The 25,103-nt window shown below is 40.8% G+C and overlaps 1 protein-coding gene across 1 annotated transcript; it reads left to right on the forward strand.

Moving 5' to 3' along the window:
* The first annotated feature begins 346 nt into the window (after positions 1-346).
* On the forward strand, positions 347-13,272 carry ZC3H15 (zinc finger CCCH-type containing 15). The gene is made up of 10 exons (XM_039728722.1): positions 347-499; positions 2,471-2,572; positions 5,205-5,316; positions 6,830-6,982; positions 7,924-8,015; positions 9,075-9,257; positions 9,698-9,844; positions 10,324-10,428; positions 11,058-11,184; positions 11,406-13,272. The coding sequence occupies exons 1-10, from the start codon at positions 422-424 to the stop codon at positions 11,597-11,599; spliced, it is 1,293 nt and encodes a 430-aa protein (XP_039584656.1). The 5' UTR covers positions 347-421; the 3' UTR covers positions 11,600-13,272.
* The last annotated feature ends 11,831 nt before the right edge of the window (positions 13,273-25,103 follow it).

The raw sequence follows: 25,103 nt of genomic DNA on the forward strand, positions 1-25,103 counted from the left end.
TCCCTTTCCCCTCACACTGAAACCATTGCCTCTAAAAAGCAGAGCAGGGCCCCTTTCTTGTCACATGGAAGCCATCACCTCTGACAAGCAGAGCACTGTCCCTCATGCTCCCTCACACGGAAATCACCACTGACCAGCCGAGCAGTGTCCCTTTCCCCTCACACTGAAACCATTGCCTCTAAAAAGCAGAGCAGGGCCCCTTTCTTGTCACATGGAAGCCATCACCTCTGACCAGCAGAGCACTGTCCCTTCTCACGCTCCCTCACACGGAAATCCCCGCTGACCAGCAGAGCAGTGTCCCTTTCCCCTCACACCGAAACCATCGCCTCTGACCAATGGAGCAGCGGCCCGAGCGCGTCCCGGCCCTGCCCGGCCCTGCCCGGCCCGAGCCCCCGCGGGAGCCGCCCCGGCCCGCCCCGCCATGCCCCCCAAGAAGCAGCAGCAGCCGGCGGGGGGCAGCAAGAAGGCGGACCAGAAGAAGAAGGAGAAGATCATCGAGGTGAGGAGGCCCAGGCCGCCGCGGCCTCCGGCTGGGCCCTGCCGCTCCCCGCGGCTGAGGGAGGGATCACGGCCCGGAGCCTCTCTGTGCCCGGGCAGCGCTGGCTGCTTGCACCGTGCCGGGCCCGAGCTGTGTCGGGCCCGAGCTTGATGTGCCGACCCTGCTGGGCTGTGTTTTTAACTCGCCCTTTCTCGTGCTCATCCCCATGTCCGTGTGTGCCCCAGCTGCTGCTGCAAAAAAAAAAACCTGCTAGAGAGGGGTGTCGGCCCGGAGCCTCTCTGTGCCCGGGCAGCGCTGGCTGCTTGCACCGTGCCGGGCCCGAGCTTGATGTGCCGACCCTGCTGGGCTGTGTTTTTAACTCGCCCTTTCTCGTGCTCATCCCCGTGTCCGTGTGTGCCCCAGCTGAGCGCTGGCTGCTTGCACCGTGCCGGGCCCGAGCTTGATGTGCCGACCCTGCTGGGCTGTGTTTTTAACTCGCCCTTTCTCGTGCTCATCCCCGTGTCCGTGTGTGCCCCAGCTGCTGCAAAAAAAAAACCTGCTAGAGAGGGGTGTGTGTGTTTGTGTGAGGGGTGTGTGAATTTGTGCTGGGTACAAGCAGGGTAGTTCCAGAAATTTAAATATTTGCCTGAATTATTGGTGTGAAGGATGCTGCTCGGGTGAAATACCCGTGTAATGAGCGTGCTCCTTTAAATCTGAGGTTGTGGCTTGTTGTTCCTGTGGTTTTTGGAAAGGTCAGGTTAGAGCAGTTGGTCTTGTCCTGACATTGGCGTTCCTGAGGTTCTTTTTTAATGCAGTTGCCTCAGAAAAATTCTGCTTTTTATCGCAAAGAAATGCAGCTGAAAGGGGAAAAGCAGGCATTGATTGTTAACAACAGATTCTTATATAAATCAAGTGGACAGGGATTATATTTTTCATGCTGTGCTTGCAGTGGAAATCAAGTGTGTAAATGATAAATTTTCTTTCCCATCTAATTGTTTTGACTTCTCAGTTAGCAGCAAGTAACAGAGAAGCTGCTGTTCACAGGGAACATGCTGTAAGTGAAACCAGCATGGGTCTGGAAACTTGGACCTGTTTACTTTGTAATTAATTTGTAATATGCTTTTGGATTGTTAGATTTCCAAAACCATATTTGCACTGAGCTGTTTTCACTGGATGAACATCTGTTACTTTTTCCTTCAAGGAGGAAAATGGTGGTATCAGATCAAAGGCATGGATAAGTTTTTAAGGCAGATGTTTTGGTTACAAAAAACCATTTCTGCCTCAGCTACTCATGTGAAAATAAGCTGGTTTTTTGGGGTTTTTTTTTGGTATAGAGACTTCTTAACAGTAAAGCTGAAGATACAGAGGAAGAATTGATTTAGGCAGTAAACAGAAACTTCAGGCAGTGGATTTTGGGAAGTAGAGACACCTGTCCTGATCTGATGCAGGATAAAGACTTAACTTCAGATTAGTACAGCTGGAAAAGAAAAAAACTTGCAATACTTGAAAATAAAAAGTAACATGTCACATGTGGTAATAGAAAAGTGATGTTTGTTATATAGATGCCTTTCTGCATAGTTGAAGATGGAAGTGATGAGTGATTTCAGGTAGATTGGAGAGAAACCAGCAGTAGCTGTGGCGAATCAGTTGTCCTGTTTTCCTCAGCTGTTCCTTGGGTAGTCTCCAAAAACTTCTTGTCCTGAGAGGCTGAGAGTGCTGTGTGTCCCCTCTCACGCTGGTACCGGGCACGAGGAGCTCTGCTGATGGGAACAGCAGCTCACACAGGGGCCACGTTCTGGGGCTTCTGCTGAAATCCACCTCTGGATGATATGAGGAGTCTTAATTTTGGTCCATAATGTTTCTTGTGTTACTTGAGGAAATAATCTTTGTTTTACCGAAAGCCTGAGAGGATTGGCAGGGGGGGTTTCTGTTGTTTTGGTGGTTTGGGTTTTTTTTTTTAATTAATATGGCTGTGTTTATCTCTTGATTTAGGACAAAACATTTGGCCTGAAGAATAAAAAAGGTGCAAAGCAGCAGAAGTTTATCAAGGCTGTGACTCACCAGGTTAAGTTTGGGCAGCAGAATCCACGTCAGGTAAGCACTTACTGTGGAATGTTTTCCCACTGCAGAGTCAAACCATCTTTCACTCTGTGCACAGAAGGTCAGGTGCTGAAGGAGAAGACAGCTGAGCTGTTCCTTGCCTCCTGTGAGTGGCACAGCTCTGGCTAACAGTTGCCATGCTGTAAATGATGTTCCTGTGTGAAGGTACTAGAGTATGTGGGGGTTTGTTGGGTTTTAGTTTGTTGTTTGGCTGGCTTTTGTTGTGGAAAAAGAACTGCATCCCATCCAAACTCAACTAGTCAGGGTGAGCATTTGTCTCCACAGTGTTCTGATAGTAGCATAATTCAGTTTAAGGTGTACCTGAAATGAAATTGTAGATACTGGCTGTCAGCAAAGTACAGTTGCACCTTTTTTCTCTTTAATCCCACCTTATTTGAGAAATAGTGAGCAGTTAAAATTAACAAGAGTTGGTACTAAAACTGGAATTGAAAGAAGATAGAAGTATGAACCTGTATGTTCTCATTCTTCTACTTACAGAAGTATTTATTACAATTTTAAGTGGACACAAGTCTGCCAGTCTCCATCTATTTGGTGAACTCTTTGGTCAAAAAGCCTGAAATTTTGATCTGCTGTGTGCAACTTGGCTCTTCTGTATGAGGAAATAAAATGAGATTCAGTGTTTACATTATACTCAGCCGGAAAACATGGATTTAATGGAAATGATCCAGGTCTCTTATTCCTCCAGTGCTAGGAAAGCAAGCTGTTACATATTTACACAGCTTTCTGTGCTGTGAATCAGCCTGTAAAATAATAACATTTGCATTAGCTCAGTTCATGATGTCATGATGAATTTCATGCATAACAAGGATGAGCTGGCATGGCAGGCCCAACTTGAAAAGTAAACTTGGTATTTGGGTCATTAAATCTAATACTTTTTTGCTGTGGAAAAGATTCTTTGATATCACTTCAAAATCATTGGTGTTATTCAAACAGTTCTGAAACCCGTGTATAAAATCCTTGATCTGTGGCAAGTATACAAATCCCAATATGTAAAATAGCCAGCCTAAAATAATATTATTTCTCAAATGATGGTAGTTACCCACTGTTGGATGTCAGGACCAAATTTTTAAACCTGATTATACCTCTCTTATCTTATAAGACAGCTTTCAGTTAGGATTGTCCCTGAGAAAGAATTTTTTAAAACAATTTTCCTCATGTCATGAGATTAAAATGGAAATGCTGTCAGAGTTTTAGCTTTGGTGGTGGGTCCTTTTGGTTTGCTTTTGTTTTTTTTCTCCTTTCCTCATTTGTTGTTGTTTCTTTGGTATTTTTGTTTCTTACATTTTGGGGGGTTTTGTTTGTTTTTTGTTGATTTGTAGGGGGTTTTTAAGACAAGCTTCATCTTCAAGCTTTTAGAGCTCTGAAGATAAACAAAAGCATTCTTAAAGTACAGTTTTCTGTAGTTGACATAGGTGGGTCTGTGTGTTATTTAAAATAGCATTTGTGAGTGGAAAAACTAGCCAAGCTACTAATTCCTTTCTAAAACAATTTGGTGTATTTTTGCCAAGTTCACCAGAAGAACAAAGCTCCTTTTTTAATATTACACTGTATTTTAGAAAATAATACCCACATCCTTGGTTGTGGTGTTAGTCTCACTGGCTTCCCATAAGGACCAGAGTCAAATCAACACAGAATCCTTAGGGGTAGAGAAGACCTCTGAGATCATTGAGTCCAGCCATTAACCCAGCACTGCCTGAATAACTAAATCATGTTCCCAAGTGCCACATCCTCACATTTGGAACACTTAGAGGGATGGTGAGCCCGCCAGTGCTTGACCCACCTTCTCAGTGATGAAATGTTTCCTAAAATCTCATCTAAACATTGTCTGGGGTAACTTGAGACTATTTCCTCTTGTCTTGTCACTTGTTACCTTGAAAAAGAGGTGGAGCCCCACCTTGCTAAAACCTCCCTTCATATCTGATCTAAGAATGTTTCTCCCATGTCCTCTTTCATGTGTTTTCATCCCACTTTGGTATAGACACACACCTGCTCTGGGTTATCCAAAGAAGGATGAGGCAGAGTAAGGTTTGTTTTTTTTTTTGTTATACATGCAGTTTTCCTGTTTTCCTTCCCTGGATGAGCTTGTTTTTCTCTCTTTGGTCCTTAGTTAAGCAATGAAATATTCATACGTTGAGATGATCCAAGCTGAAATAATGTTCTAAAAGCACTTCCAACTTCTGTGGACAGATTTCCTGGAATTTCTGCCTGTTGTATAGATCAGAAGAAAGAGCAAAGCAACATGTAGAGCAGTCAAGGGAGGCTTTTTTTGTGCAGATCTAGAAGTAGTTGCACTGTAAAAAGAGAAATTTCAATGCCTCTCATTGGCTTTCCTACCAGTGTAGGTGCAGTAGGGGTCACTGTGACACTACAGGAACCTGCCAGCACCTCTCCTCTCTGGCAGATTTACTGTGCTAAATGCTTTGCTGTCCCTGCTGTGGGACAGGCCAGTAAAGGGCACCATCTGCACACACCAGAGCAGCAATTCTGAGCCTTGCAGGCATCACAGGTTGCTTCATTCCTGCCCTTGTAAGCTGATTTTGAACGATTGGCTATTTTAATGTGTGGTTCATGTGCAGTAAGTCCTGATATCCTTTTATGTTTATAGGTTGCTCAATCAGAAAGTGAGAAGAAATTAAAGAAAGAAGATAAGAAAAAGGAATTACAAGAATTAAATGAGCTCTTCAAGCCTGTGGTTGCTGCACAGAAAATTAGCAAAGGTATGACTAAGAGATTTCTCTTCATTTGTTTTCTTATTCATATAAGTACTTAAGGTATAATAACCCTTCAATAACCAGTTGTTATTTTAATGAAGTAGATGTGACTATTTCCTCCTCCATTTAGTGTGCCAAGTATTTTGTCAGTCATGACTTGACATTGTTTTGGGAAGTCTTCTGGGGTCAGTAGATCATTAGAATACCAAAAACTACATTGATATTGTCAGCACGGCTGAAGATACTTGGCTGTGTTCTGATTCATCAGTTAGATACTTCTGGATGTGTGGCATGATTTTAGTGTGTTTGTGATGGTATTTCTTTAAAACAGGGAAGTGTGAACATCCAAAGAAAGAATATAAGATCATAACTGTTGTCTTAACACAAGACTTGTACTCAGAACAGTAAATACTTTCCAGTTACTTGTATCTGACCTCATAATTAGCAGTAGCATTTGGTTTGGGTCTCTGTTGAGGTTGGTTATTCAACAAACAAATTTTGTGATGTTACCAAGTTTTTACTGACCAATCTTCTGCAGTTTATGTGCAATAATTTTTGACAAAAGAGGTGTGATTTACACATATTTGAGGTAAACCTGATATTTGCTCATTGTGTCACTGATGAGCAACAAAGAACATTTTTCTGTTTGTGACCTGCAGCTTTCTGTAGAAGTTTTCTCTAAATCAGGCAGTTTTTGACGTTGAGCTATTTCAGAAAACTAATATTACCCAGATTTTTAGATTACATTTTAAACAGGTGTTGCTGTACATACTGAAATCACTTTCAGTCAAACCAAAAGTGAAGCATCCTGTGAAAAACTCAACCCTAAAATATTCCATGAAAACTTAATTAATACAAGTAAAGTATTTCTGATTTAGTCATGTCTCATAAATAAACTTAGACCTGCTTCTCTCATTGCTAATGACCTCCTGATGGTCAAATGATTCTTTAGTAGGATGATTTTTACTTGATTTGATTTTTACTTTACATCCTAACTTGTAGTTAGGATGATTGAATAGTTCATACTAGAACAACAGTTGCTTATTTTGGGGTCTCTGATCAGCTCTGTTATTAAAGGAGGAAAGTGGCCTGAGTGAGTGTGGGTTAAATTACTGTAATTTATTGTAGTGTGTTGTTGATCTGTTGGGAAAAGGCTGACATCCAGAAGATGCTTTACTGTGTACCACAGGCAAGAATAGCTTCATGTATAGGGAAGAAGTTGCACAGAATGATCTCTCTGATGTATTGTAATACACAAATGAGTAATTTGCTCAGGCACACCACATTTATTTCTTTAAATAGTTTAGTGGCAGATCTGATACTTAATATCAATTCTGTGCAGTAAAAATAAATTTGGCAAGTTTAGAACATGAATTATGTACTTACCATGAACACTTTAAATAAATTTCATTTTTAAAACTTGTTTTTATCCTCTACTTATCGTTGATATTCTCAGAATTTCTAATATATAACATTGGCTTAAAAACAGTATTAAAACATAAGAACTTTCTTCACTCAGGTGCTGACCCAAAATCTGTAGTTTGTGCTTTCTTCAAGCAAGGCCAGTGCACTAAAGGAGACAAGTGCAAGTTTTCTCATGATTTGTCCTTGGAAAGGAAGTGTGAAAAACGAAGTGTCTACATTGATGCAAGAGATGAGGACCTTGAAAAAGGTATCATAGTTGAAGAAAGTTATTGCTAAGCTATTCTGATTCTGAAACTGGAATTTTAAGTGTCTCCTGTATTGTAGTTATGATCCTGAAGAACAGTGGCTATGGCAGTGTCACATATTCTGTCACACAGGTTGCAAGTTGAGCAGTATTTGACCTTTGTTGCAGTTGCTGTTTCTCTTTTAAGCTCTGTACAAGGGAAAGGGGAAAGTGCAATGAGCAACCAGAGTTGCCTTCCAGAACTGATAGTAGTGTTTGGCCAAATGTGCACAGTTCTATATTCAGGGGTACTTGGGATTTTTTTCTGTGACTTTCTCTCCCCAAATGACTTGTTGGCTAAGTACTCTGGATTTTACTTTTATTTAGCAGGGATTAGAGATTTTATAGAACTTGGTTTTTTTTCACATTTCCTGAGTCTCAGTCTTTATTTGAATTTTAGCCTCTGTCATCCTAAATGTATCTGATGGGATGCCACAGATTCACTACTAACATTGTCATTGGTGATTTGCTTCTTTTGGTGGAAGCTTCTTTTAACTTAAACACAGATAATTTGGTATTATCTCTTTCAAGCCTCAAGTTAGATTAGCTGTGTTTCTGGATGATACCCTCCAACCTTCTATTTAGTTCTGTTTTCTTGTTTTTCTTCTTTTCCCTTGTACACACTCAGTGCTGTACAGATGGAATGACACATTATTGAGTGTTTAACTGAAAAACACTTTATGCATTTCAAAATTAAAATTTCTAGGGCTTTTGAGGTAATTGTCTTTTGAGTGGCATAGGAGTTTGAAAACATTATTTTAAGATCCTGAATTTATTTTCCCTTGTATAAGCTACTTAAAATGTAAGAATTGCATATTAAAACTGTTACTGGGCAGGAAAAACAGCTTGCTGGCAATGTTCAGTATTTGGATTTTTCTGTGAAACCATCTGTTGTCTTTTTCTAGATACAATGGACAACTGGGATGAGAAGAAGCTGGAAGAAGTGGTGAACAAGAAGCATGGTGAGGCGGAAAAGAAAAAACCCAAAACCCAAATAGTATGTCTTCTTTTTTTAATTTATTTTTTTTATATATATATTGAGCTCTGCTAGAAGGAATTAAGTGCAGTGCAGTCTGGCATTAGATGTGTTTTATCATGATGTAAAAATTCAGAATGGAATATTATAATAATAATGTTCTGAGTAGACAGCTGGCCTGATAGTAGTTCTTGTAATATCTTTAAAAATTAAAAAACCAAGAATACCACAACCCAACAGCTCTTTTCAGTCCATAAAAAGTTTTCTCATGTACATTACAAATGGATAGTAGGTGAAGTGCTTTATAGAAATGCTCAAGGTTTCACCAGTATATCTGATACATTCTAATTGCTTAGAAAATCCCAAGTATTGTGATTAGTGAAATCTGTTATTGCAGTGACTGTGATATGTATTGACTTATCTGTGTACTGAGTGACATACAAGCATTACAAGCTTTTAAATTTTCACATAATTTATGAATTGAGAGTAATTTGTAATTCCTGGTCTCTTAAGTTCAACAGTACTTTTTAACTCTGCACTAAATGGCATAATGGGTTAATCCCTCTTTCATTCTTTGGGACTATTTAACCTCATTTTCAATACCAAGCAATTAAATAGTCTATTGGTACAGCCTAAATCTGCAGAAGTTAAACATTGCTGTGGCTAAATATAAACTGTGAATTGCTTGTTAAAGGTCCTGGGATGGCATCTTCACCTCAGGATCCAGAGCTGGAAGGTTTAACAACATGTGAGGCAGATGCAATTTGTGTTGTTTAAAGCTGCTCTAACGTTGGTGAGCAAAAAGATGTGCTGCTGGTTTTACAGAAGTGCAGAGTTGCCAGTCTTCTGTCATCTTGTCTTTTTTATTTGGGATTGTATTGAGGGAGAAAAAGCTGTTGACTACATGAGTTTTAGATACTCAGTTGCACTACTTTGTCAACTGTTTTAAGTAGCAATGCATTTCACATGTTCCTTCTGTTCTGAGCACAGCTATTTGGACTGACTGAGTTTCTGACATGTATTGTAAAATGCTGAAGATGGAAAGAGGACACAGTGCTAACAACCACTGTTTTTATACAGGTCTGCAAATACTTCCTTGATGCTATTGAAAACAACAAATATGGATGGTTTTGGGTCTGTCCCGGTGGAGGAGACAACTGTATGTATCGCCATGCCCTCCCTCCAGGCTTTGTGTTGAAAAAAGACAAAAAGAAGGAAGAAAAGCAAGATGAAATTTCATTAGAAGATCTAATAGAAAAAGAGGTAAAGTTGTTAGGTATCTTTTGGTGGTAGTTGTTTTCATTACTCTGAAGAGACACATAAAAAATTTGCTTGTTTATAATAAAAATCTTATTAGATGTTTGCGAGGGCAAAGGATGCATAGCATTGATTCATGGTTTTGTTTAGAAACTACTATTTAGTGCATAGAATTAACTACAGCTGCATACTTAGTGCAGCTGTTGCTTTCCCTTTTTTAGGAGGCTTCTATTTCTTAACTGCTGTTTCTCATTTATCCATTACAACTGCTCCTGTGGCTTTTCTCATCCCCAGCTCAGTGTCTCCTCAGCACTCTAATGAGGCACTAACACCAAGAGCACAAGGCTAATGTTTTTAGTTAATTTCTAGAAAAGAGTAATTAAATATCCAATTTGTTATAGCCTTTGGAAAGAGTTTCTAGCATTAATCATCTCTTTTCTGGACAGCGTGCTGCCTTAGGACCAAATGTTACCAAAATTACTCTAGAGTGTTTTATTGCATGGAAGAGAAGAAAAAGACAAGAAAAAATTGATAAGGCTGAGCAAGATATGGAGAGGAGGAAAGCAGATTTTAAAGCTGGCAAAGCATTGGTGGTAAGTTTTACAGTCCAGTTCTTCGTGTAAGTAGAGCAAGTAGAGGTAGCTGGCCTGAAATTGTTTTGCTTATTATTATTGTGTGCCATTTTTGTTTCCTTTTTTGTGGTTTGTTTGTGGTTTTTTGTGAGCAGTATAAGTTCCACGAAGTGATAACTGAAGGTTTCTTTTGCTGTTGTTTTATTGCATGGAAGAGAAGAAAAAGACAAGAAAAAATTGATAAGGCTGAGCAAGATATGGAGAGGAGGAAAGCAGATTTTAAAGCTGGCAAAGCATTGGTGGTAAGTTTTACAGTCCAATTCTTCATGTAAGAAGAGCAAGTAAATAAAGTTTTGTGAAGAGGTAGCTGGCCTGAAATTGTTTTGCCTATTATTATTGCATGTCATTTTTGTTTCCGTTTTTGTGGTTTGTTTGTGGTTTTTTGTGGGCAGTATAAATTCCATGAAGTGATAACTGAAGGTTTCTTTTGCTGCGAGTAGATTAGTGGACGTGAAGTGTTTGAGTTCCGGCCAGAGCTGGTTGATGCGGATGATGAAGAAGCAGATGACACCCGTTATGTTCAAGGAGCAGGAGATGATGATGAGGTAAGGGAACAGGATTAAATCCAGGAATGTTTTAATTGCATTCATGTTTGAAAAATGTCAGTTTGAAAGGCCTTACAATGAAATTAATTGGCTTGGTTTTTAATACTGCCACAGAGTATATTTTATCAGAAGGTTCCTGTTGAAGGTGACAGATGTTGTAGACTATTGTATTCGTCCCTTGTGGCAGGAAGGAATGATGAGTCTGACTCCATGTTCTCAGAAGGCTAATTTATTATTTTAGGATACTGTATTATATTAAACAATACTAAACAAAACTATACTAAAGAATACAGAAAGGATTCAGAATACAGAAGGCTAAAAAGGTAATAATGAAACTTGTAACTCTCTCCAGAGTCCGACACAGCTTGGCACTGGTTGGCCAATAAGTCAAAACAATTCACAGCAAAAACCAATGAAACCATCTCCAAACACATTCCAAAGCAGCAAAAGCAGGAGAAGCAAATCAGATTATTGTTTTCCTTTTTCTCAGAGGCTTCTCAGCTTCCCAGGAGAAGAATCCTGGGTGAAGGGATTTTTCAGAAAATAAGAATGTGACAGTAGGCATCTTGCAGAAGTGAGGATTTTTGTGGAAAAGTAATTCATGCAGAGCATCTTGGTTTATTTTCCAGACAGAAGACCCTGTGTGCATAAATGATGTAGATTTGAACTTGTATGTCCCCAAGGCAGTAGAGGAGACTGGTATTACAGTGGCTAGTCCAGAGAGATTCAGCACATACACTTCAGTAGAAAAAGATGGTAAGTTGTTATTTTTTCCAACCTGCTTTCATAGTTGCTTATCCAGATTGCATATGAACCAGGTACATGCAATTTGGCCAATGTAAATCTATGTGAATTTCAAATAAAGTAGCTTCATCAAAATTTCAAAATTTGAAAGCATGTTTAGTAGGATTGTGAATTCAGTTGGTGATTAAGAAACTTGTGACACTGAAATGCCTAAGAATTATGTTTGTTTTCAGATAATAAATTAAGTGAAGCTTCTGGTGGTGATATAAACAACAGCGAGCAAAATGATTTAGATGAAGATAATGATGGAGATGGGGAATTGGAAAATGGAGTCATTGATGCAGTTCCAGTTGATGAAAATCTCTTTACTGGAGAGGACTTGGATGAACTAGAAGAAGAACTAAACACTCTTGATTTAGAAGAATGAACTAAAAAGCTCCAGTGAGGAATTAAACCTCTGTGAAAACTGACTACATTTTTTTCTTCTTTTTGAATAGAATTCTTAAACAAGATGTTTATGGTTATGCAGCTGAATATGATGGGCACGTGATATACCAGGAATGTTCTCCTTCAGTCTCATCTACTCCAGTCTTGGCTATGCTCACAGTAAAACGTTCAGAGTAGTTCAGAATTACCCGACAGCTGAATTTGCAGACAGTGAGATTAAAACTTCCAGCTAAGAGTAGGAAGTGTAACTGCTTTGCCAGTATGCAAGTGGGCAATTTGACATCAGGTACAGTACAAAAATCCAAGTATACATTCTTCACAAAAACTGCAGTTTTATTAGTGATTGTGTTGATTTAGAAACTGCCTGAAGTGGTTTTTAGGCAGGGTACTCTAATGGAGCTGATGCAGATTATGCTTCTTTAAGTGGTGATTAGCTTTATTTGATCAGCTGGATACTGAAGATTGTGAACTGATATTTCATACAATACCAGTACAGTGCCCTCTGTTTAAAATGTTTTAAACTTTCCCACCACCTTTTGCCAATAAATCTGTAAATAAAAATCATCAACTTTAAAATACCTGTGTTGATTTTTCTCTGTTAAGTTAGGCTATCATATCAAACTGTAAAGAGCTGGGTTTTCTGATAGAGTGGTAGATGTTTTTCTCTGCAGTATTGATACAGAAGTGATGGTGTTGGCTTCGGTTACATTTGGGCTACCTGCCATTACAATTTTTTTGTCTGTTCTTGATGCAGTGTAAAACTCAGCAGCCAGCTTTTCTCCCTCACTGTTCTTATTCCCTGCTCAGCCATTAACTGATGTAATACATCACTGACTGCTATTCCAGGCTCATTCTCTCCCCGCTGTCTTTTGTAGACAAGTGAAGACCACAGGCTCTGCAGAGCAGGGATGTTACAGTCCAAAACATGCCTGTCATCCCTTTGGTGTCCTCTAGATTACAGGAAGTTGTACAGGGGTAAGTTGCCTCAGGTGCTGTACCCTGCAGAGTGCACTTCATTCAAGTCACTGTGTCCTTTTCCAGTGGATTGAGTGTCTGCCACAAAGACTTCTCAGCAGTGGTGCTTTTCTGGGGGCTGCTCCTCCTTGCCATACTCCCCGTGGTGTCTGCCACACTCCTGCTGTACTGATGATACCCTTTGTATTGATTTTTCTAAAGCTCTTAAATCACTACTTCCAGACCAGTAGGAGTTATGGCATTGTTAGTGAGTTTTCCCAAACTTTTGGGTGGTAATATTAGCTTTACTGGTTATTTCTGGCACTGCTGAATTGTCTCCTGAATGCTATTTCTAAAATAGCAGACTTAGAATTGTTGGCCTTTTTTGGAATCTTTGTGGAATTCATTTTTTCCTGTAGGAACAAGAAGCAGTGCTTGGGAGAAAGAGGCCTACTGAAATTGACTTCTAAATGTAAGTGTTTAAGGAAAAGCTGCACTATCAGATATAAATGTTTATTTATGCAGATTTTTCTCCTGTGGCCATAAATAAACAAGAGTTGATGGATTATTGTATTATACTGGCCAGCAATAGAATACCTGGCTATCAGGACACTTAAGAATGCAATTCATTTGAATGTATGTTGCATAATTTTGCAAAGTTGTATATTTTAAATGGGAATAAAAGTAATTTAATCATTATCAAGGAAGAAAATGGCTATGTTTTGTGTCTTAGGGGTTGGTTTCTTGTATCTAATACTCATTTGATAATACTTACCTGTTTCACTGATGTAAATAGCTTAAATCTTTGCCAACATTTTGTTCATTGTACTTGAGTTTTACAGTGGAAGAATGTCAGGGTGAGTCATTAATTTCAGCTAATAAAACCCTGATGGATAGCCAGAGAGTGCCTGTGTGCCCTTTAGGGTCTAAAAGGATGGTTGTGGCACACAACTCCTTTGTACAGGTGTCATTTGAACATTCAGTCACCTTGCAGAACACAGAAACTGACTGAACATCTGTAAGCCAGCTGAAGAAAACCTGATTTTCCTAGGCAGCAGCTGTTGACAGATGACTTCACATGGGCAGGAAACAATAGCTGGGTGTCCCTGTTTGGTTTTCACTCTTTTTTCCTCTCCACTTACACTGACACAGCTCCTGGCTGGGCTTCCTCTGCCCAGATTTCCCACCATGAAGCAGAGTGACAGAGTGACTGCTCTTCAGGAGCCCTTTGGCAAGGGAACGTTCAGACTTCTAAGGGTGGGGGACCCTATGCTGCTGCATGTTCCTTCTGCTTTCATAGGGGCTGCTAAAAGTTCATCATTTAAAGAACCTTGGCTTTGTAGCTGATGGGGTTTCAGTCAATAAATGCTCAGTTGGAAATGAATGCCAAGGCGTTGCTTTGGGTAGGTGAATTATTGATGTTCAGGAAATGAGCAGTGTGATAGAAGGGAGTTCACTTGGATGTGGCGTCACTAAGTTGTTCTTACTGATGCACATTTCCTCTGATAAATTACTGGTAATTCCTCTGAAATTACTCTGATAAAAGTCAGTGAGTCACTTCTGGAAGAATGAGATACAATCTCAATGCAAAAATAATTAATCTTCATTTCAGTGGCTACCCAGTCTGCATGGATCAAAAATACAGTATTTCACTGTTACAAGTGCAGGACACTTGCTGTGTGGAGATCAGGCTGTAAAGCATCACGAGCCAGGTCAGAAACACCTTTGCAATAAACTTGCTTTCTATCCCTTGCAGCCTGGGCCAGTGTGTTGCTCCTAACTTAGGTGAGCACTAGGTGAGAACTGCAGCTGTGGCCTGAGCAGGTCTTGAGGGAGCACACTGGTGTAGCACTGCCTTGAAAGCATCTTTGGTACTGGACATCTGTGTGGACAAAAGCAGTTCAAGGTGCTGCAGTAAACCCATGCCTTTGCTTCCAGGTGTTGGCTGTTGTGGGAGCACAGTGTTGGTTGGTTCTCAATTTTGGTGTGTTTAAAATCCCATTTCAGTCACACACACAAACTGTGTGAACTGCTGAAACTGGCTAGCTTTAAATTCTTTGAAGTTCTGGGAGTTTTTTAAAGCCTGTGTGATTAAATTTTATGCTTGCCACTGCTTTGTTACTCACAGCTCCCTACTGGTTTTGGTAATGAACGCTGTTCACAAAGGCCTGGAAAAATATTTAGAATTAACTGCCCAGACTGACCTTAAATATTACATTATCTGTGAGTTGTTTGTAATAGAAGTGTTGCCATTTCTCTATTTAGAATTAACTGCCCAGACTGACCTTAAATATTACATTATCTGTGAGTTTGTAATAGAAGTGTTGCCCTTTCTTAATGGAAAGTGCTCCCCAACTGTTTTTATCAAGAGGAGGCTTTATTATTGATAAAACTTGGGACCAAGCAGTGGTACTTAATGTGGCAATTTAGTATTCTCATAATAGATTGTGTTTGTTTAATGTGTTGGTTACAGAAAGAATGTACACATTCAAATCAGTATGTTTTTATTAATGCTTTCTTTCACAGTTTAGTTGGATGTGGAATAACAGCTGTCACAAACTGTGTTCTGAATGCTGAATTCAAGACATTCTGAATGCCAAATTCTAATTCTTTTGCAATGCTAAAGCCCCTTTTAAAAATTACCTGAATGTAGTACGTAATGCAGGCTTAATTTTGGTAAGCTTGCTTATACATCTTGCAAATAACATGTTTGGATGTTTCATAAACATCAGTTGTTATTCCTGTTCCATGTGCTGCTTTGTAAAAACCTACTAAAACTGCAGAGTGTTTAAGCAACTGAACTAAAAATCTTACAAGGCTGGGTCTTTGTTTTCCTCACAGTGAAATTATTACAGCCCTAAGCTGACAGGAAGGGATTGTTCTCATATGCAGATTTCACATACATATTCACCTGAAGTGTCTCAGGAGCAATTACCCCCTGAATAATATGAATAGGAATTGAACAGAATTGGAAAAATGGGGTGTGGGAAGGGCAGAGGAGCTGCAAAAACCATGTAACAACAGCTGTGCTGTCAGACCAAGGGATTGTTTATGGTACTCCCAAAACAAGACACCTGAGGAACAAAGAGGTGGGAGAAGGACAGGTCTGTGCACTGCTCAGGAGCACTTCTTTTACAGAGCTTCCAACAATTCCTAATCTGGAACATTTCCTCTGTTAGATGGAGCCTGTGGGGCCTTTCTCTTCAGAGCACATTCCCTCTTTTCCCCTTGAATTCCTTAACCTTCCAACCAACTTGTGGAAACTCGGGAGTTCCACACCTCTGCTCCATCTTGTTTGGAGCATGACTCCTGCTAGCCTGGATTCTTCCAGGAGGTCATATCCTGTGCTTTGCTTTGACTTAATGCCAGACAGAGAAGGGTGGTGGAAAAAGAGAAGCTGAGGTCTTTCGCTTGTGAAGAACACAGTATCTTGATGTACTTCAGTGCTAGAAACAGGTTTTTTTTTCAAAATTAAAACCTTTCTCTTGACATACTTGATATTTTTGCTACAAATGGGCTTCTAATAAGCAGAATCTTTGGTGAAGCAAATGCTTCATGAAGCATTTGAATGAAGTCTTTGCTTCTGGTTAGGTACCAGGTGTATTTTTTGGAGCTGTGATCACCTGAAGTGCTTTTACTGTGATATGTGCACTTGGGCCTTTTCTTTTTCCCCCACACTGGTATTGCAGGCTTGGAAGTGACCTTGGCTTTGCCTGTCACACTTAGTTCTTCCTTTCAATGGATGCTCTGTCTTTTTACAGAGAGCAGCTGTTGCTGGTGTTAGCAATAAGGCCAAGATGTTTTATTCATTTATGATGTTAGAGCTCTAATATGAGACCACAATAGGCTCCTTCATAGCACATTATTGAAATGAATGCCAAAAATAATCAGTTCTTTCAATCATAAAATAGCAGCAGCAGCATCTCATCTGTGTTTAGGGAAAGAGACCTTGGATGTAATCTCTTTATCTTACATTTGTGGTTGAAAATGTAGTGTTGTAATACATTTGGACCTAAATTTGAGCAAGGCTGGCTTAAAACTTAGAGGCATTCCCTGAGTTACCCAATCAGACTTCAGAAATGAGATAGACTCCTAAATTAAAGAACAAACCTTGGAAAAGAAAGCATCACAGCTTTCCTTTCAAAAAGGAGAACAGCAGAAGCAATCCTGAAGGAAAGAGATGAGCAAAAATTACTATGGAAGGTTCCCAAGGCAAAACAACGTTCTTTGTACCATCAGCCATTAGAAAAAGGTGTTCTGTGGAGGCTGCATCCTTGGGCCTGTGCTTGAATGAAACTGTCTTTCAGCACATAATATGGGTGTAGCACATCTCCTGCAGGAAAATCAGCTTATAACTTCTATTTCTCAGGCCTCTGCAATGCATTTTGACAGGATTGCTCTTCTAGGAGAATTTTTGTCCTTGTCATGTTCCACCTCCACTTCTGTTTTGTTCCTTGGTTTCCCTTGTGCTCTGAACACAAGACAGGCACAGATGGGATCAAAGAGGATGTGGTAGTTTGGTCTCTGCACAGTAATAAAAATCCATTGCAAGCTCTCAATCACTGTTTTCTATCAATCTTAGTGATCTCTGACATGACAGATAGTTTAGTTCTTTCATTTGGGAGCAGTAGACTTCTTCAGAAAAAAATTGACTTCCACTTCAAAAATTCTGTAGTTGCAACTTAATGCCTTCCTAAAATCAGACGACAGCCAAGTTTCTAGGTAAGAAACCTTTAATCTTCATTCTCCATCACTTTGTTTTGCTGTCTTCTCCCTGTGCTGAGTATGAACACAGGGGAAGGGGGGCTCTTCTGGCTGACCTCTCTAATCCATATCAGCTAACCCAGCAGTCCTTGTGGAGAGAGCTGCTGCCTTCTCCCTGTGGGCATGGTATCCTCAGCAGTGTGCTTTCCTGACATGACTCCAAACACTTCAGGGGTTTGTTTATCAAATGGAGACGAGGAGGATTAGGAAAGCTGGTCAGAAGGAACAGAGCAAAAATTATTTCTTCAAATGCCTAACAGACTGAAGTCAAAATTAGAACTATAAGCTGTAAGGGTCTCACTGTTGTGAGCGATTTCCTTGAATGAGCACCTGGGAGGTGGCAGAGCTGCACTTTGCCAGCACTATCAGCCCTACACCATGAGCTCTTCAGTCGCTTTCTTGTCAATGGCAGTCTGTATTCTGTACATGGCAGCTCCCACACAGTGCCTTCCACACACAAATACCAAGTTGCAGTTCTGCACAGCAGTTGCTGTACATGAATAATTGCCTATTCTTTGTATATAAGGGCAGCCAGGACAAGTGGAATGAGGAATCTTCCCCCAAGAGGACAAAAATGGAAAAGCTTCAATGTGCTCTTTATTCAGGGCATGGAAGTGTCTGTAGTTTCCACCACTGATAGTTGTTGTCAGCATTAACTTCTGTTTGATAGATGCAAAAATAGTTCTTTCACAGCTGGCACTCCACTGGAGTGACCCCTGGCAATGGCAGGATGATGGCTTAGAAGCAAAGAGGACAAATTTGAAAACAAACCAAACACCCCCAGCCCTCACTGCCCTGGCCAAACCCTCTTGGGTTGGATAAAGGATAAAGGTCTGGAATGGATAAAGGTCTGATTATGTCTTGGTCTATGTTTAGTTTTATTCCTTGAGGGAAGTTTTTTTTACATTACTCAACAATGGCATAGTCACCAATGTACAGTGTTTTACAGATAAGGACATGTTTTGGTTTAATATTAATGCCAGACAGACAGGATTCCTTGGACACAGAGGATCCAAATATCATGGCTTCAACATGAGAGTGAGAGGGAGTTGGGGCTCTTCTGGAATGGATAAAGGTCTGATTATGTCTTGGTCTATGTTTAGTTTTATTGCTTGAGGGAAGTTTTTGTTACGTCACTCAACAACGGCATAGTCACCAATGTACAGTGTTTTATAGATGAGGACATGTTTTGGTTTAATATTAATGCCAGACAGGACAGGATTCCTTGGACACAGAGGATCAAAATATCATGGCTTCAGCATGAGAGTGGGGGGGGAGTTGGGGTTCTCTGGGGAGAAAGGGGCATTTCTGCTGAGGGAAGAGGCAGGAAGTTTGAGCTCTGGGGCGTGCTGTAAGATGGTAAAGGTGTCTTCTGAAGGCAAGAGGCTGGAGCTGTGGCTGAGCTGGTGTGCCAGCGTGGAGAATGCCTGGGCTCAAACACTTGAGCTTCTTGAGGGACAAGGGGAAGGAAATATCTCTCAGTGTCAGATCATGTTATTACCATCTTTTAGTGCTTTTGTATCTGAGTAAAAGAATATTCAGAGTATTGGATACAAAGGAACTTGTCTCTATTCCTCCACTGCCTTTCAATCCTGCTTGCTCTGCATCCTGTTATTATTTTGTTATCTAAGTTTTCAACATGTTTGAAGTCTGAGCTTGTTACTAAGCACAGAGAGCCTGAAGAATTATTCCTTTCCCAGGGAATCTGAAAGTTTTAAACTTGTTTTTGTTCCAAATCATTCAGCAGGAATGTGGAAGCATTGCTGTAATATAGGAGCACTGGAGGACAGATGCTTCAAGGCAGATGTGGCATTATGTGCCTGGAATGATCAATTAAAAAACCAACAGACTGCTCTGTGAGTCTGAGCCGTGTTAGATTCCTTTGAAAATGCATGTTGAAAAACACCATAGGAAAAAAAATTCAGAAAATTAATATAAAAACCCAGAAAAAACTACAAAGTTTGGTGGAAAGATTCAAAAGTTGTACATAAGAAGCTGTCATTTGTACTAAATAGGAGATGATTTACACTAAGACAGGATAACAATATCTCAGGGATACAACAGGAAGCAGTGGTCTCTGGTATTTCTGTATAACCAGAAGCAGTTAAGAATGTAAGAAACCTAGGAAATGCCTCTTGTCATCTGGAAATTTTCCATAAATGGAAATAAACTAGAAAGTGACCCATGCTCTGTGCCTATAGAGCCTGTATGAGGGGAAGTGCTCTGTTTCACTTTGTCCCAGCAGAATACTGTTCCACAAGAATTTCTGCCAGACACAGGCACTTCCACTTTCTAAATAAAACCTGGGTGCACACTTGCCATGGATGATGGACTCAGCAGAAATGACAGTACCTAAAATAGTATGAAAACAGTGGCAGGCAAAAGAAGAGAAAGATTCTTAGGAAGGAGATTAAGATGTAACTAAGAAAAAGATGATGCCAGAATAAATAAATCTCTTCCTCACCTTCAGGGACCTGCAAAAAGCAGCAGGTTCTGGAGTGTCTTTGTGAATGTAAAAAGATATATCGAGTTAAATTTCATGGCGTCCAGCAAGCAGTGGACCTTCCTTCCAGGAAAGTCAGAAAGAAGTGGAGGAGAGAGTGATGAAGAGATGGGAGGGATGATTCTTTGTTTAATCAAGTGTACTGTTAGCACTCCAGTACTCCTTGTGACTGCTGTGTTTACAAGCTTTGCTGGATACAGGCAGAAGGGGGATTGGGGAGAAGTGCAGCTCCAGGTGCAGTTCTGGGTGTTGGAATTGGCCTGTAAAGGAGCAATGACTGCAGGAGGAACTCACATGGGAGCTTTCCATCTCATGGGCTGCACAGCTGCTGTGCCAGGTCAGGCATTTCAGTGGGAATGGAGAAGCAGAAGTACAGAACTTCCATCCACAATACACATATTCCATGTGAGACATGTGCACAGCCTGTTAATTTCAATGCTTCATCTCTTTTCCCACTCTAGGAGCACAAAGCCAGTTCCATCATGCTCTCTAGATTAGCAAATTCTCCCCATCCCCTTCTGGAAAGCTTTCCTGAGACCTTTCCCACCAGAAGCCCTAAGAGCCCCATATCTCTGTCACTGTGATTACCCAAGAGCACTGCACTCCTTCTGGGATAGGTGTGGTGACTTCCCAGGCTTTTCCCTCTGGGCTGGTGTGTTCCCACACCCGCTTCCTTAACAGAGCAGGGTGGTATTTCGCTTTTTGTCTCTGTTACCTCTTCTGTATGCACACATATTATGAAAACATTTTCAGAGACGTGGTGCAGAGAATACTGTGGAGCTTGCTTGGGGGGTTTTTTCCTGATCCATTTCTCCCGTATTGCATTATTTCCTGTCAAAGTTTTTGTCCTAGGGGGGAAGTACTCTTTAAAAATATATTTTAAAATATCTAAGTCTTTGGGGGTGTTACTGAGCAGCATCTGGATTTATTTGTTTGGTAATCTGCTGAAGTGCTTTGTGAAGCAAAGACTGAGTCACATGTGATTTATAATGACCAACTTTGTCAGACTGGAGAAGTATGAATCCTTGGGTAAATCAAGCAGTGCTGTCTGAATTTGGTGCTATGAAATCCTAATGTTTAAAAAAAAAGGCCTGGTGAGTAATGAGCGCTCTATAAAACACAAAAAAGGGAATTGCAGAAAGACTTTGACTAACGCTGGAGTAACACAGCTATCAGTATTGAGCAAATCAGAAAAAAACCTGGTACAGCTCACTTCCTTTTGATCTGGGAGATCTCAGGAGCTGGGTTAACAAATGTAGCCGTACCCTTGTTGTGAAAACGTTGCCCCATAGCCCCGGGCTAAGGACAGCTTTTGCTAACAGCCCAATGAGATTTGGCTGATGTGCATTGCTCATAGGAGCAATACAGCAAATCAAGCCTAAACATTTCTGGTGGTTTCCTCGTGTTTTGCTACTGAATGCTTCCACAGCTTTCAGATGTAATGTTTGATTTTTCCCAATGAATAACAAATGTATTAATATTAAACAAAATAGAAATAAAAAGGCAGAAACTGACCAAAGCAAACTAATATGTGAAGTTCATCTTTTACTTTTTTTTCTATTACCTTGTTGGAAACTGACTTCTTAAAAAGTCTGTTCAGAGCAGCTTTCCAAGCCTCTTGGAAAGTCCAAATGTCTGGATGTGGCACGAGAGCAAAATATTTACTAAAACTCTCACATCGATGAAGGATTTTCTGGGACACTAATAGTTGTCTGGATGAACAAATGACTGGTGATCCTTTCTTTGCTGCAGATATTCATTCTGCTGGTACTGTAAAGCACTGAATCCACGTAGAGGCTGAAATTTGTTGCTCACATACAGGACCCCTTGCTGGCCCTTTGAAGTAGGACCAAAGTGGTTTGCACGTTTGCAGTTTCTACTGAATTGTGGCACTTTGTCCATTTCTTGTTGCTGCCTTTCATGTCATGAGGTAGAAACTCAAAGGAGAAACATTGTGAAATACTCTGTTACAGGCTGGACACTCAGGAATAGCAAAAAAATAATACCTGCCTACCAAAAGTGCTTTGCATCTTGTGAAGTTTAATTCAGCTGCGTTAACAGCTTGTTGTCTGAATTAAAACTAACAAGACCAGTAACTTGTAGCAGAAATACGAATTGGATCTGTTGGATAGAGTTGGAGTCTTTAGACTCCAACCAATTCCAAAATAATTGTATGCTGTTTTGAATGCAGACAAAAAGTTTGGTGGCTTAGAAGGAATCCGGGTCCTGCCCACTTCTCAGTTGTTGATTTTCACCACTGGATATCTTAGCCTGAGAACTGAAAGCTAACAAGTAAAGGTACAAGGTAACAAGTAAATATGGACACACATAATTAACTTGTTTACATTCTGCAATATGATCTCACTGGCTGTTCCTTATCTATTTGTTAGTCATGCTGAGAACTAAACCAACTAGGAAAGAAAATCACATCCTCACTGGAAGGGTGTTTGCTGCTCTGCATAAAGAGCAAAGTCTGGGTTTGACTTTCACTCCTCTGTCCAGGATTCTGCAGACAGATACCTCAATAGCTCTGTCAGATACCCTGTCAGCCAGGGTAGCTCGATGCAAGCAATGGAATCAATCATTCAACTTCTCCTGTAACAGAAAGTGCTTTCCCTCATTTCCAGTAAGATTTGCTTTGATTAGAAGTGCATCCCAAGCCCGTACACTTCATTTTCTTTTCCCACGTGGAGGCTGGGGGCTGTGATGCCTTACAGGGAGCTGTGGCTCGGCTCCGGGGCTGTCTAGACGGGTTGACTCCCATCGTGCTGTGAATTAGGGCCAGACAGCAGCGCCGCCGCTTCCTCCCGCAGCCGTGACTCAGCCCCTGGCAGCTGACTCAGGGCAGCGAGGAACCTCACCTTGGCCAGCCCAAAGGGGCACGGAACGGCTGCCAAAGAGCAACCCTCTGAAAGGGAGCAAAGCCTTTGGATGAGGGATGAGTACCCCCGAGTCGCTCCTGTGGACTGGCTTTGCAATTTCTGACAGTGCTGCACAGGCAGTCCCTAGGAAGCCAGAATTGATCATTTGGTAAAAAAATTCTGGTATCTTAGATAACTTATCCTTCAGTGCTTGTGTGTTTTTGTGAGGTTATACAGTCCCTAGGAAGCCAAAATTGATAATTTGGTTAAAAAATTCTAGTATCTTAAGGGGAACTTATCCTTTGCTGCTTGTGTGATGTTGTGAGCTTATACAGTCCCTAGGAAGCCAAAATTGATAATTTGGTTAAATAAAATAAAAATCTAGTGTCTTAAAGATAACTTATCCTTCACTGCTTGTGTGGTATTGTGAGATTATACAGTCCCTAGGAAGCCAGAATTGATCATTTGGTAAAAAAATTCTAGTATCTTAAAGATAACTTATCCTTCGCTGCTTGTGTGTTGTTGTGAGGTTATACAGTCCCTAGGAAGCCAGAATTGATCATTTGGTAGAAAAATTCTAGTATCTTAAAGAGAACTTATCCTTTGCTGCTTGTGTGATATTTTAAGATTTTACAATCCCTAGGAAGCCAGAATTGATCATTTGGTAAAAAAATTCTAGTATCTTAAAGAGAACTTATCCTTCACTTCTTGTGTGATGTTGTGAGGTTATACAATCCCTAGGAAGCCAAAATTGATCATTTGGTAAAAAAAATTCTACTATCCTAAAGATAACTTATCTTTTGCTGCTTGTGTGACATTGTCAGGTTATGCAACCAAGTAGAGAAAATCAATCCTCCTTTTCCCTAAGTTGCTGATCAAAGTACTCATAAACCACTCTTTTCGTTTATTGCCCTATTTACTAGAGTTTAGAAACTTATTAACTCATCTGCAGTTTTGCTTTGATCAGGTCTGTAGTACAAAAGCCCTGAGATAAGTTAGTAAATAACAATAAAAGTAATGTGGAGTTTGTGTTTGTTGGGTTGGGTGGTTTCTTTTTAACCTGTTGAGGAGGCAGCAAAGTTAGAAAAATTAGCAACAAGTACCAAGTTCATGTATAGGAACTCCCCTTCCTGATAGAATTTTTAGGAGGCTTCCTGAAGAAATGATAATTAATAGCAAGAACAAGTGAATGGAACACAGGAGTAGATGGTGTTCCTTTGGGTTTTCCTCTGCTTATTGTAGAAATATTTTTCTTTTGGGATTCCCATTAGACTAAATCAGTCCCTTGGTAAACATGGTATTTTTAACTTTTATTCGGGGCTTGAAATGTTATTATTTGTTCTATCACTTTTTATCATGCTCGCAATGAGGAAAGCAAAAAGTTTAGACTTTTGGTGGCAATAAACTCCAGTCCTGTTATATATTAAATATTAATATTAAATATTAATATTAATTTGCAGAAATGAATATTTTGAATTAATATGAATTTTTTGCTCTTTGGAGGTGTTCAGTGTGTTTTCTGTTACCTGAGAGACTGCTATACTCAGCAGATGTTGAACTCTTATATGGGCTGAGGAGGACGAGGCTGCATCTGACTGAGCCAGGATGATAGTGCTAAAATGTTATCAGTGAGAGATGACACGAGAGCTGCAAAGTGCAGCTGAAGGGATTGGAGCTGCACCGGGTGCTTTTCCCCCAGGTGGGCAGTGCAGGGGTGCAACAGTAACAGAGATCTCCACCAGGGAGGATTTGCAGATTCCCTCTTCCCCGCCTTGCACCTGCTGCTCGGCATTCCTGTGGCTGGGGAGATGCTGTGATCCTGGGATTTAAAATTACTTCATTTAATAGCCTACGTGTTTGAAAATCAGAATTTTCTTCCTGCATGGCTGGGTGCACACTGGCGCTCCATGTTTGCTTAACAGTTTGCTTTGTTTTCTTTCAGGAAAGCATTGTTTGCTTTCCTGAAAGATTTGTTCAGAAAGATTTCACCAAACAGACTTGGTAAGACCACACACGGATGTCCCCCTCTTCAAATTTCTAGCACTCCTTCATAGGACGGTACCATGGTTTGGGTTGGAAGGGACTTTAAAGGCCGTCTCATCCCACCCCCTGCCATGGGCAGGGACACCTTCTACCATCCCATTTTGCTCCAAGCCCCATCCAACCTGGCCCTGAACACTTGCAGGGACGGGGCAGCCTCACTTCTCAGAGCGACCTGTGCCAGGGCTTCACCACGGCCACAAGGACCACTTTCCTTGACCTTGCTCCAGCCTTTAGCTCGGGCAGAGACGAGAGCGGGATGCCCGGAGGAGTTCGGCGGTGCCGGCCGCTCCCGGCGGAAGAGAGCGGCAGCCCGGGCGCGGAGCGGCCAGGGCCCGCCCCCGGCACCACATGATGCCGCC

This window comes from Passer montanus, unplaced genomic scaffold (assembly GCF_014805655.1).
Source record: "Passer montanus isolate IOZ18808 unplaced genomic scaffold, ASM1480565v1 scaffold66, whole genome shotgun sequence".
NCBI classification, from domain to species: Eukaryota; Metazoa; Chordata; class Aves; order Passeriformes; family Passeridae; genus Passer; species Passer montanus.